Genomic DNA, 13,676 nt, shown 5'->3' with positions numbered 1-13,676 from the left:
AATCAAAAGAAGGACAGCTAAAGGAGTACCGCTGAATGAAACATTGTGTATCCTATGAGTAAAGTTCCTCTGTCAGGACAGCACAGGGAGAAAAAGAAAGTGATAAATATACACATCACTCAAACAAAAATTATCACAGAAATTTAAATTTATAATTCTTTTTTTTTTTTTTGGTTTTTCGAGACAGGGTTTCTCTGTGTAGCTTTGCGCCTTTCCTGGAGCTCACTTGGTAGCCCAGGCTGGCCTCGAACTCACAGAGATCCGCCTGGCTCTGCCTCCCGAGTGCTGGGATTAAAGGCGTGCGCCACCAACGCCCGGCTTAAATTTATAATTCTTAAATGTTCAACAAACATACTTGCTTTACTAACAGAAGTGTAGTTTTAATAATAATTAGAAAGCCTTTTATAGCATCATTTTGGACTGCCCCCACTGAGACTTCTACTTTTTCCAAGTGTACTGGTTTTCTGAGTTTCATGAGAGGTGGGTTTTATTTTGTTGGGTTTTCTCCCCCGAGACAGAGTCTCACTATACAACTAGCCTTGAACCCCGAGTCCTGCTTTACCTTCCCAGCTACTATAATTTCAAGTATATTCCACTACAATGAAGAAAGGGTTTAACAATTATTATTTAATAATAAGCAATAATATTCACTGTTAGTAATAATAATCTGAAATAGAATTCAGTAGGCTCCTAAAAGTCAATTGACTTAGACTGATTAAGGATTGTTACAAGTTCAAGGCCAGCTTGGACTACAGTGAGAACCTGCCTTAAATACACAAAAAAAGAATAAAGTGTAAGTTGGCTCAGCAGTTAGCAGATATTAATCATACAGAGGACTAAAGTTTGGTTCCTAGCACCAATGTCAGGTAGCTGAAAACTACTTCTAACTAGCTAGCTGCAGATCTAATGTCCTCTCCTGGCCTTGAAGGATACTAGTACTCAGTACATACTCACACATGGATACAAATCATTCAAAATAAAATAAGTCTTAACAGCTGAAGAGATATCTCAGGGTTAAGAGCACTGAATGGTCTTCCACAGTCCCACACGGTGGCTCACAACTATATGAACTAGAACTAGAGTTCTAGGGGATCTGAGGACATCTTCTGGCCTCCAAGGACACCAGACATACATGTAGTACATAGATATAAATGTAGGGAAAACATTTACATAAACTAAATTTTTTTTTAAAAGTCTTAAGAAAAAATTATATTTAATGCCAATTATTATTTTGAAATGTATAGTAGTCACCATGATAACCACTATGAGGACACTTTACTGATCATGTTAAAACAAACAGAAACACAACTACAAATAAATCTTGGTTTTCTATATTTTGGCAAATGGATTCTAATGTTTACACTTGTGTATTTTACACACCTTAAACTCATTTTTAAGAAACCACTCACAGGAGTCCTCAAACTTGACAAAGGAATCTAGAGGCTTCTAGAAGGATGATTAATTCTTTCACTGTATCAAATGCATACCTCTCAGAACCACTGACTTACTGACATTCCTCAACTAGGAAGCACGACGTCCCTCAGTGATTCACCACTGCCTTCTATACAATGCCATTCCTCTTGTAACATACTTTGGTTTTTTGTTTTCCACACGTACTTGAGCCTTTTTCCTCTGTGGGGATAGTCTTTTTGTAAGACGTGTCTGTCCTTCCTCACCTGCCTAAGGCACCTTCTGATTGGGTTAATAAAGAGCTGAATGGCCAGTAGCTAGTCAGGAAGAGGATAGGTGGCACTTTCAGGCAGAGATAGGAAATCTGGGAAAAAAATCTGAGGCAGGGGATTCACCAGCCAGATGCTGTGGAAGTTGGACTTAGGGTACCGAGGAGAGGCAATGAACCACGTGACAGAACATAGATTAATATAAACAGGTTGATTTAAGTTTTAAGAGCTAGTTGGGAACATGCCTAAGCTTCATTACAAGGTTTTTCTGATGAAATGCTAGGGATCAAACCAAGGCCATGAGCATGCTAGGCAAGTGTCCTACCCACTCAGCTGCAGTGCTAGGACCCTTCCACAAACACAAGTCTACAGTGGGGAAGGGAAAAACAGACACTCACTTGATACCTTCCCTTACCATCATGCTCCTTCATTCCCTAGAAGTAAGCACCATCGACAGCACACAAATCTTTAGTACCTTTGCTATGAATTTATGTGCATATAAACATGCATGCACAGCTATTTTTGTAAAACAAAATTAACAAAACTACTCTAAGTGAACTGGAAGGTAATTCTATACCCACAATATATTAAGGTCATGTCTTTATTTAATACTACCCCTTTAATGGACATGCTCTTAAATGGTCACTTGATATTACCAATCTTTAAAATAATTGTCAACATGGAGATACAGTACCTTGTCTTTGCCTTTTAATCTGTATTCCTAATTACACAGAAAGCTGAAAGTTTCTACTGGTATCTGTACTTCCCCTTTTGTGAAACGTGTTTACATATTTTGTTTGTATGTTTAAGGTAATCAGTAATTTAAAAATTATGTATGAGCTATCTAGTTGGTTACATGCCAGCAATATAATAATAAGCATGGACTTTCCTTCAGAGAGCTTACATTATAGCAAGAGTTAGACACAATTACACACAAATGTAAAACTGTCTGTAATCCCAGAGGCTGAGGCAAGAAGATGGCAAATTCCAGCTAGTCTTGGCTACCTAGCAAAACCCTGTCTTAAAGAAATAAACAATATCAACAAAAAGTGAAACTGTGTTTAGTCTTAGAATGATGTGTTATTTAAAGAATAAGACGAATATTCCTTATCCAAAATGTTTGGGACTAGAAGTGTTTTGAATTATCTATTTGGGGTATTTTTTGAATAATTGCATATACCTAATCCAGGATCCTGACAGTGGGCCTTAAGACTAAAGGCTAAACACCAATAACACATAGCCAGCATCACCTTATATAATACCTTTATGTAATTGTGCTTTGACTGGGCCATAATATGAGGTCAGGTGTGAACTTTGCACCCGTGTCACAGGTTGGTTGGTTTGTTTGTTTGTTTTAAAGAGTATTTTGGATTTTAGATTTTCTGATTAGGAATGTTCAACCTGTAGCAAGAAAACTGATTGGAAATCAAGAAAAGATTATCTGATGAATGTGTAATTTCATTTCAACAAAATGAAACACACACATAGCAGAGGGACAATGTATATTCTAGGTAAAAGAGAATAAAAAGTGCCAACGTTGTGTGGCAGGAAGTATTATGTCTCAGGGACCAAAGACATTTTCTTAGAGTAACTGAAAAGACTGACCAGACTCTACGTCTTTAGCACACATAAACACACCTAACATGGAAACAGAAAGGAAAGGAAGACTAGGTACTTGAATTGGGGCATGTAGCTTTAATGTATGGAACAGAAAACTGAAACTAAGGCAGAAAAGATGTGAGAAACTGTGCTTTGTTTCAAGACAGTATGTCAGTCAATCTGCTAGGCAGACCCTGGAGACTATGTTCAGAACGCTTCTGCTGGGGTGTTAGAACATAAAGACTGAAAACAAAGCACACACCTCAGAGTAACTGAAGGGTTCGAAGGGTAAGCTTTATGAAGCACAATTTCAAAGAAACACCCATCAAAGCCAAACAAATAAAGCACATAAACATGATAGACACCATAAGAAATGAAAGAAAGCCAAGTTGTCTTCAAATGCCAAAACCTTAAAGTCTATGAATTATGCATTCATGTATTTAGCAGATACCTGATAAAACTATGTAGTATTCTAGACTTGTCATTTATAACTATAAATATTTTAAAAGAACATACAAAATTAAACAGAATCCCATGGCATTAATTTTTATCTATGACTCAAGGTTGGCTGGGCAGAGAAAAGCACTACTCTGTGTTCTTCAGAATGTGAGCTCAGCATTCACCTCTACTATCTGATTGACATTCATGAATTCGACTTTCTCTGGTTAGTTTCAGCACTAACCAGTGATCCCACCCTCCATTTTCTATGGCTTTTGTGCATACTCAAATCCTGGTCCCAGCAAAGTAAAAGTAAGCCAAGGAACAAGGTCATGCAGCATTATTAAGCCAAGCTGTAACATTCTTCGGCAATATGAAAAAAAAAAAATTCCTTTGAGCTAAAAATACACCTACATCAAAAATGTTATCTTTTAATTGGCAAAGAATACACAGAATTAGAAGGATGACATCTTAGACTTGATGAAACTCAGAATGAACATTATAAAATTCTATTCCAGTTGCTACTGGACCTTTCCCACTGGTACCTCAAGGGAGAGTAACCAAACTGAACTTTCTAAACTTAAATAAACATTAACCATAAAATTCTCCCAATTATAAAGGCAAGAAGGGAGGCACAATCTTGTTTGGGCTGAAAATGCAGACTTGAAAAGCTAGACTATCATGACTCAAATACTAGATGTCACTTCCTACATGGGACTTTTCTGACTTGTTTTCCTCATTTATTAAGTAGACTTATTAATATATAATTCTTCATCAGAATCCAAATTTCATAGTTCAGAAAAATACAGAATAAGTTACATAGTCACCGATTTGAGGTAGCATTCTATAACCAAACTCATTAATATTTCTGTAAAAAGGAAATTTATAATTATGTGGGATTTGTGGTCATGTTTTATTGCTCCCCAGGACTACAGCAAACTGTGTTTACCAACTTTCCCTTTCCCTTGGAGTTTCAGTATTTGGGACTATACATGAGGCAACTACAGGATAGTTCAAATACATTTTTATGTGATTATGAAGACAACTGAAATTATGTTAAAGGATTGAGAATAGTGAAAAGACAGATGGTAAACACGGGGCAAATGTCAGCTATTGTTACCACCACAACTCCCTTTCAGTTCCCACCCACTTTAACACCTTAGCCAGTGAGTCATTTTTCTTATTACCACTCTGAATCTTACTTCCCTGGTTCTCTTGTCCCCCCTAGTCTGTCCGAGACAGTGTAGCTAACAAAACAGACTAAATATGAACCCCAGCAAAGGACAAACTCAGTATGGCACAGAAATCTCTGCATACTGCATCTGATATACTCTCCACAAGCTAGTGTCTTCATGAAAAAGTCCAAAGAAGCCCTATATCAAGACCAGCATTTGCACAGTTAAATTATCCCCCAAACCCCAGTGGATCATAAAACATAATACCTATAAAAACACATTTCCTTCAGCACCAAATAGATAAATTATAATAATTAACTCATCCTATATTGAAGATCAAGCCTTTTCTTTGGATGTTTCTAATATCTGTAAGTCTGTGGTACTTTTGTTACATAAACCATACCTGTAATGCTTTAGCTATGTATTCAAAGCAGCTTTTTCAAATTAACAAGCGAAGAAAGCTCTACACATAATCTAGTATTTTTCCTTCCAATCTTTTAGTTGTCTCACCAATGTCTACTTATGTAGCAGTAGGACTTGCCTTTGAGTCTTTCCCAAGTATTCAACTTGGTTACTATAGCAAAATTTCATTTCTAGCATGTTTCATCTACCTGGGACGATCCAAATACATTACATAATGTAAACAGGCTTTAGCTGGCCAAGAATACATAACTAACTATTGAGAAATCGGCAATCTGAGCATGGGCTCTGCCCTGGAATGTGGTTGATATACAAGTGACATTCGATGAGTGAAAACTGATGTTTCTTTTGTCAGCAGGAATCAACTGCAAATAGCTTCTTGGTTAGGGGCAGGACCCCATGTCCACCACCCCTCAAGACTGAGACCGCCATCTGGCTTGAATCTGTATAGTTCTGAGCATGTCTCATGCCCAGGGGTAGTTGGACAACACACACACACACACACACACACACACACACACACACACACACACACACCGCCACCGCCAACAACAACAACCCCTCAATGTTATTTTTATTGACGTTTTCCTTTGGCATTTTTTTTCTTATAGGCCTTTTGCTTGTTTGATTTTTGTTTCTGTGTGGATTTTTGTTTTTGTTTTGGGATGGAGGGGAAACATAAAGAAGAAGTTATAGCCGGGCGGTGGTGGCGCACGCCTTTAATCCCAGCACTCGGGAGGCAGAGGCAGGCAGATCTTTGTGAGTTCGAGGCCAGCCTGGGCTACCAAGTGAGTTCCAGGAAAGGCACAAAGCTACACAGAGAAACCCTGTCTCGAAAAACCAAAAAAAAAAAAAAAAAGAAAAAAAAAAGAAGAAGTTATGAAGTTGGGTGATGTCTTAGTCAGGGTTTCTATTGCTGTGAAGAGACACCATGACCATGGCAACTCTTTTAAGGAAAACATTTAATTGGGGCTGGCTTACAGTGTCAGAGTTTTAGCCCACTGACATCATGGTGGAGAGCATGGTGGTGTGCAGGCAGACACGGTGCTGGAGATGGAGCTGAGAGTTCTACATCTTAATCCACAAGTATGAGTCTATGGGAGCCATACCTATTCAAACCACCACACACACTTCCTACAACAAAGCCACACCCCCTAACAGTGCCACTCCCTATGGGCCAAGCACTCAAACACGAGTCTATGGGAGTCATACCTACTCAAACCATCACAGGTGGGTAGGGAGCTGGGGAGAATCTAGAAGCTGGAGGAGAAAAATACTATCACAATGTATTGCGTAATTTTTAAAAACTGAAATTAAAAATTTAAAAAATACCAATATTGAATTTTAGACAGAGGGAACAAGCAGATCACAAAGGAAGATGTCTAGCTAGTGTAGAGGCTCAGCAAGGAAACCATAACAGGTACACAAGAACCTAGAAAAGGGTCAAAGATAGAGCCAGCAAGTCAGGGTGGTGAATGGCAGACAAATCAGACTCTTGTAGATCCGTATCTTTCTACCCTGAACCCAGTCCAGATACACTGGAGGCTCTATAAGACTGTGGTCCCCAGCTTAAGGTGACAGCATCCTGTCAGCCACACTGAGAAACAGGTGAAGAGAAGATGACAGTCTAGTGCAGGAACTATAATAACCCAGCAGGAAGCAAAAGTACCCAGGATCAGAGAATAAAGGAGGCGGTAAAAAGTAGTTAGACAGTGGATATATTTTGCTGGTGAGCCAACAAAAATCTTGAAGATTTTGGTAGAGTTTATGGATCAAAGTTATAAAGAGGAAAGACCAGACCATAACTAAACTACCACAAGCATCTTAAAGTTATATCCTTAAATAGCCACGTCTTCGATGATCAAGTGACAAAGATAATGAAGCTTTTTTCCATGTGCTATAAGTAAGACCATGGGAAATGTTATTGAATGCAATGCTACATGCCTTTTGAGATATGAAATCTTTAATACTACTTCATAAAAAATACTTTAGTGTACTAATTTATCAGGCTATATTCTATGAAACCATATATGGCTAACCTAATAACATAGGGTTAATTTTTTTATATTAGAAAATTTTATGGCTACTCAAGATAAAAGCATTCCTTAAGCATTTATAGTGAAAGCTTGAAAAGGGAATATAGTAATGAAACTAAAATACAAAGAATCACTTCAACAACTAAAACACTAATTAAACCACTCAAGATATTTTTTTAAATAAACATAGTAATCACTCTGTTTCCCAAGAATTAAAAAAAGGCAACTGCCAAGACTAAAGATATAATTATTGAACTAAACAATGTTCACAGGCTAATTAAGTGGGACAGGTAAAACTGTGACATACACAGCCATATACATGAAAAAATCAAAGACTTATTTCTACACCCAAATACGAGTGACCTCCAGAACAGCACGTCATTTTTAAAATTAGTGCAGAGGAATATTTGTGACATTTTGTCACTTATCTATAAAAGTAATAAAGACTACTTATTTCACTAATACTTAGATTTAAAAATCCAATTAGAATATTAATAGGAAAAATGTATAATGGCTATCTATAGGGTATAGGAGGAAATTAAGTGGTTAGAACGTGGCATTTTACTTAAAAAAATTAAAGTGGAAAAGAATCTAAAACTAAACTTAACCAATGAACCAAATGTACTGTCAACTTGGTAGCATCACCAAGAGCAAAGAATTATTTCAGCTGGGTAAAATGTGCATGCCTCTAATCTTGGCTGAGGGTGGAGAGTCATTAGTTTGAGGCCAGCCTAAGCTACATGTCAAGTACCAGGCCAGCCCAGATGGTATAATGAAATCCACCTCAAAAACAAGACAAAAAGCCATTCAATGCATTCACAAGAATACCCTAAAGACAGAAAGAAAATACCAAAAACAAACCACTGTTACCAGTAGTGGGCACTCAGTTGAATGTATGTGTAATACATGACAAAGTTCATTAGTAATGGTGTGTTATTTTGATCTCATAATGTCTGGCAATGAAGAAATGACTAAAGACACCTCTACTGATTATGAATTGAGAAATTACCGATCCAGTAGCAATGTACATTTTTAGAACACATTACAAAAGAGTAGGGCTTCTTCAAGAATTATGGTATAATTTGTTAACCAAGTAAAGGCAACTGTCACAGGCTGACGTACATCAAATGTTCAAATGTATAAGCTTCAAAAGATGCTTAACTTGAAAAATAATCAGTCCTTGCTGAAGGTTTCTCATGGGACAACTCATTATGTTAAAAATCAATATGCAAAAACAGTAAACCAAGTAGAGGAAATAATTGGGGCATAAGAAGAAAATGAGGACATCAAAGCCTTCTAATCTGTAGATTATAAAGTTCTAAAAATAAAGAGACCCTCAAGACTCCACCAGAAAACTCTTAGATTTGATAAAAAAAAAACTATCACCAGAATAGCAGGATATAAAAATCAACATAAAAACACCAACAGCTTTACTATATGCCAATAATATTTGAGAAAGAAAGCAGAAACACTTCCACAACTGCCTCCAAAAATTAAATAAATAAAACCCTACAAACAAACAAACAACTTAATAATACTCTGAACTACAATACATTCAACCTAACAAAGGAAGTAAAAGGTGTCTACAATAAAAACTGTATAACAGTCATGAAGGAAACTGAAAAAGATACCAGAAGATGGAAAGAAAAATGATTATGAAAAGAAATCTAATACCAAAAGCAATCCATAGATTCTATACAACTCATCAAAATCCCAAGGTTATTTATTATAGGAAAAAACCCACCTTACTATTCACATAGAAGCACAAAAGACCCTTGATAGTCAAAGCGCTGCTGAGCAAAAGCACAATGCTGTAGGTATCAGCATAACCTGCTGCAAATTCTATTACAGAGCCACAGTAGAGCAAAGCACCAGCACGAAACAGAGACGGAGATCAGAGATCAGTGGAATATCTGTAAACACATGTAGCCACCTGACTTTGAGAACACAGCCTCTTCACCAAGCGGTGATGATGGTAAAATTGTATATCCACACATGGAGAATGACACTGTCTCTTACCCTGTGTAGCGATCAACTGCACATGGATCAAAGACCTAATGCTCTGAACCGTTCAATGGAAACAGCAGAGGCAACACTTAAGAAATGGGAACAGGAAAGATTCTCAACAGGACTCCAGTCTCGCAGGAAACATGACAACAGCTAGCAAATGGATTGTTGTGTTTGTTTGTTTTTCGAGACAGGGTTTCTCTGTGCAGTTTTGGTGCCTGTCCTGGATCCCGCTCTGTAGACCTGGATGGCCTCCAACTCAGAGATCCACCCGGCTCTCCCTCCCGAGTGCTGGGATTTTATCAACTAAAAAGCTTCAGTTTAGCAAAGGAAATACTCAAACAAAGGCAGCCTATAGAAGGGGAGAAAAATTTTCCTAGATTGTATTTCTGACATAATTAGTAGCAAGAACATGCAAGAACTTAAAGAACTAAAAGGGAAATCAAACAACTCAATCAATAAATGAGATAATGAAAGATGACAGTTCTCTAAAGATAAAGTACAAATGCCAGAAAACATTAAAAAAGTGTTCATTCTCACTACAAGAAATGCACTATCAAAGAAATGTAAATCAAAACTACACTGAAATTCTGTCTCATCCTAGTTATAATGGCAGTCCCTAAAAAGAAAACTCACCCCAAATCATGGTGAGGATGTGACAAAAGAGACCCATGCTATGCCTGCCGCTGGTCAGAATTTAAACTACTGCAGTCACTATGAAGTCAGAAAAGAACTTTCTCAAAATAAACCTAGAATATATGTACCGTATAACCCTACTACACCATCAACTTCTGGGCATTTGGGCAAAGGAGTCCAAGTCAACTGTGCTGCTTAGTTTTATGTCAGCTTGACACAGCTGGGGTCATCTAGAAGAGGGAACTTCAGTTGAGAAAATGCCCCCTCAGACTGGCCTGTAGGCAACCCTGTGGAGCACTTCCTTAATTCGTGATTGACTTGAGAGGGCCCAGCTCACTGTGGGTAATGCCTGCCCTAGGCAGGTGGTCCTGAGTTATATAAAAAAGTAGGCTAAAGCTGGGTGGTGGTGGCGCACACCTTTAATTCCAGCACTCAGGAGGCAGAGGCAGGTGGATCTTTATGAGTTTGAGGCCAGCTTGGGCTATAGGGTGGGTTCCACGACAGGCTCCAAAGGTACACAGAGAAACCCTGTCTCAAACAAAACAAAACAAAACAAAACAAAACAAAACAAAACAAAACAAGAAAGCAGGCTAGCAAGCCATGAGTGAGCAAACCTGTAAGTGGTATTCCTTCTCGGCCTCTGTTTCAGTTCCTTTCTCCAGGTTCCCATCCAAAGTTCCTGCCCTGACTTTTCTCAATCATGGACTGGGACCTGAGACTTTGAGGCTGAAATAAGCCCTTTCCTCCCCAAGTTGCTTTTGGTCATGGTGTTTTATCACAACAACAAACATCCCAACTAAGACATCATATAGCACATCATTGTTTACTATAGTACTATTTAAAAATAGCAGCCGGGCGGTGGTGGCGCACGCCTTTAATCCCAGCACTCGGGAGGCAGAGCCAGGCGGATCTCTGTGAGTTCGAGGCCAGCCTGGGCTACCAAGTGAGTCCCAGGAAAGGCGCAAAGCTACACAGAGAAACCCTGTCTCAAAAAACCAAAAAAAAAAAAAAAAAAAAAAAAAAAATAGCTAAATTATGAACCCTATCTAGGTGTCAATCAACAGAGTAGATAAGAAAATGTGATAAGTACAAACAATGGAATTTTTTTCAGCCATAAAAAAGGGGCTCCTGTGAAATATGAAAAAGGTAATTTTCACACTTGACCCATTTTTAACTAAGCTCTTAGATGTGGATGTATAATGCCACAAATCTGGAACTGTGGTAATAATTTGTGGACAAGAGGAGACATGGCTAACAATAAAATCAGTAACTGGGATCTTCAGAAGAAAAACGTGAAAGACTGTAAGTCCTTGCTGGTAATATTAAATAGTTTAATAAAACTGAATGAATGAATGAAACCATTCTTCCAAACAACATACTATTGTATATGAATGTCCTTACTGATTAAGTCGTTTTAAATTTTGAATTCTGTTACACGTAACTAAAGGTATCACAACTGAATCAGCAGGTTTATGACTCAACTGAATCTATGCAAGGAAATGATACAGAACTGTTATTATTGCCTTTTCAAATTCAAAAGCACGATTTTAAAAAGGAAGCACAAGGATTAGCATCTGAAGAAAGTGGCTGGATTTCATTTTTTTCCAGAGGAAACACAAACATAACTATCAGAAGCTAATACACACCAAGGATTTCCTATGTGCCATATACTGTGCTTAATAGGCTACCCTCGTTAAGCCTTACAACAATCCTATGAAATATTAACTCCATTTTATAGAGGAGAAAATTGAAACTTGGAAAAATGAACCTGCCAAATCACAACCCTCAACAGTGGGTAAGGAAGCATTGGTAACCCATATTAGCTGACTCAAAGCCTAAGTGCTTAAGCTTTAAGTTATCTTTGAAGAACAACTAACAACTATCTCATTTTTTTAATGAAGAGACCTCAGTCCCCTACTAAGCATGAAAAGTAATTAAGGACATAAAAAACCACCAAAGCACTATTTTAATTTTGGATAACCAATGCTTTGCAATAGCAAAATAACTCCTCAGCTAGTGCTGAGGAGATAGCTCAATGCAGTGCCAGCCTAGTAACTTTGACCCCAAAACACAAGTTAAAAAAAAATCAGGTGTGGTGACCTGTGACTCTAATCCCAGTGCCAGGGGTGTGGAGCTGGGAAGGTCTCTGCACCTTGGTGGCCAGCCAGCTTCATCTACTCACTGAGTTCCAGACTAGTGAGATACCACACCTCAAAACTCCGGCAGAAAGCATCTGATAACCAGCACCAGAGCTGTCCTCTGTCCTCCACACACACGCCCACATGTTCATGCACATCTGCACTCACGCCAACACCTCACACACATACATCAAGACATTCCTAGTCTACAGACTAAATACTAACAAGCTCCAGCCTCAGAAAGAAGAAACAAACTTCTAACACATTAGTGCAGTAGTGGCAGACATAAAATAAAGCTGAAGTAATACAGATCTTCCCGTTTCTAGGCCAGGTCACTTTTTATTACACTGTGTTGTTTCCCCTTGAAACATACCTATCCGATTCTCATGTACACGGAGAAAAGAGAAAACGCAGTGAGACACAATGAAGGCTTACTAAAAGTGAATTACAACAGGCCCCTCTTATCTGAAGCTTTTCGTTCTGTAGTTTCCAAGCTGCTGTCTGTCAACTATGGCCTGCAAATAGTAGGTTTTTTTCCTTTTTTACTCTCACATTAACTTTTATGAAAGTGTATTAAAAGTGCTTTACTGTAGTAGTAGTTATTGTTCATTTTGTTGTGCTTAAGTTATAATCAGTATTTAGTACTCGATAAACTCTGATATAAGGAAACAGCCGGACGGTGGTGGCGCACGCCTTTAATTCCAGCACTTGGGAGGCAGAGGCAGGTGGATCTCTGTGAGTTTGAGGCCAGCCTGGTCTACAGAGTGAGATCCAGGAAAGGCACAAAGCTACACAGAGAAACCCTGTCTCAACTCCCCCCCCCAAAAAAAAAAATAAGTAAAAAAAAAGAAGAAGAAAATAATTATACAATGGTATGCATAGTAATAAAAACTAATTTAAGGAAACCATTTTGAATGTATTTATATTCCTATATTAAATATTTGAACAAAGTACTCATCCATAAAAGGCGGTTGGGAATACAGTGACTCTCACTAAACATTCTACAAGATGTACTTCCAGAAAATGATCTTCAGCAAAGCTAATGAAGTAAACTGGAGAATTATGCATCATTCTCCCTCCAGCGATGTACCTCAGTTAAGAACAGTTCCTTCTGACAAGTCATGATTACTCAGGAGTAGACAAGACTGCTAAATACTAACCCTACATCATTCAGCCAGACTATAGCTATCCTCAAAAGAAAACAAATGGAAAATGTATATATTACTGATTTTAATACAAAATTCAGAAGGCCCTAGCAGTGAGAAACTCAGTATCTGGATGCCCAAGAATTGCTTGTTTTCTTTCCTGGGAAGAATTTTTAGGAATTAAAGTAATAGGGTTAATCATTTACAAGGATTTTTATAGAAACTGTTTTTAATATTAGCATAAAACTAAAACACAGAACTGGCTTACTCTGCAATATCAAGATATCCACAGGAAGCGGCTGCATGGAGTGGTATCCAGCCTTCATTGTCAGGTTGATTGATATTTGCTCCATTTTCTACCAGAAACTTCACCATATCAACATTGTCATCAATGCAAGCCTGA

The 13,676-nt window shown here is 38.0% G+C and overlaps 1 protein-coding gene across 14 annotated transcripts in view; it reads right to left on the bottom strand.

Annotated features, from left to right (window-relative positions):
- Positions 1 to 13,676, bottom strand: part of Ppp1r12a (protein phosphatase 1 regulatory subunit 12A) — a 109,342-nt gene that overhangs the window by 56,889 nt on the left and 38,777 nt on the right. For all 14 annotated transcript variants that reach the window (XM_042263370.2, XM_076553873.1, XM_076553871.1 and 11 more), the window contains exon 2: positions 13,542 to 13,672. In XM_042263370.2, coding sequence (XP_042119304.2) covers positions 13,542 to 13,672 — 131 coding nt within the window. The remainder of the gene's footprint in view (positions 1 to 13,541; positions 13,673 to 13,676) is intronic.

The sequence above is a fragment of the Peromyscus maniculatus genome, chromosome 18 (assembly GCF_049852395.1).
Source record: "Peromyscus maniculatus bairdii isolate BWxNUB_F1_BW_parent chromosome 18, HU_Pman_BW_mat_3.1, whole genome shotgun sequence".
NCBI classification, from domain to species: domain Eukaryota; kingdom Metazoa; phylum Chordata; class Mammalia; order Rodentia; family Cricetidae; genus Peromyscus; species Peromyscus maniculatus.
Note: the sequence above shows the minus strand (reverse complement) of the source record. Positions and strands in the feature narration are given on the sequence as shown.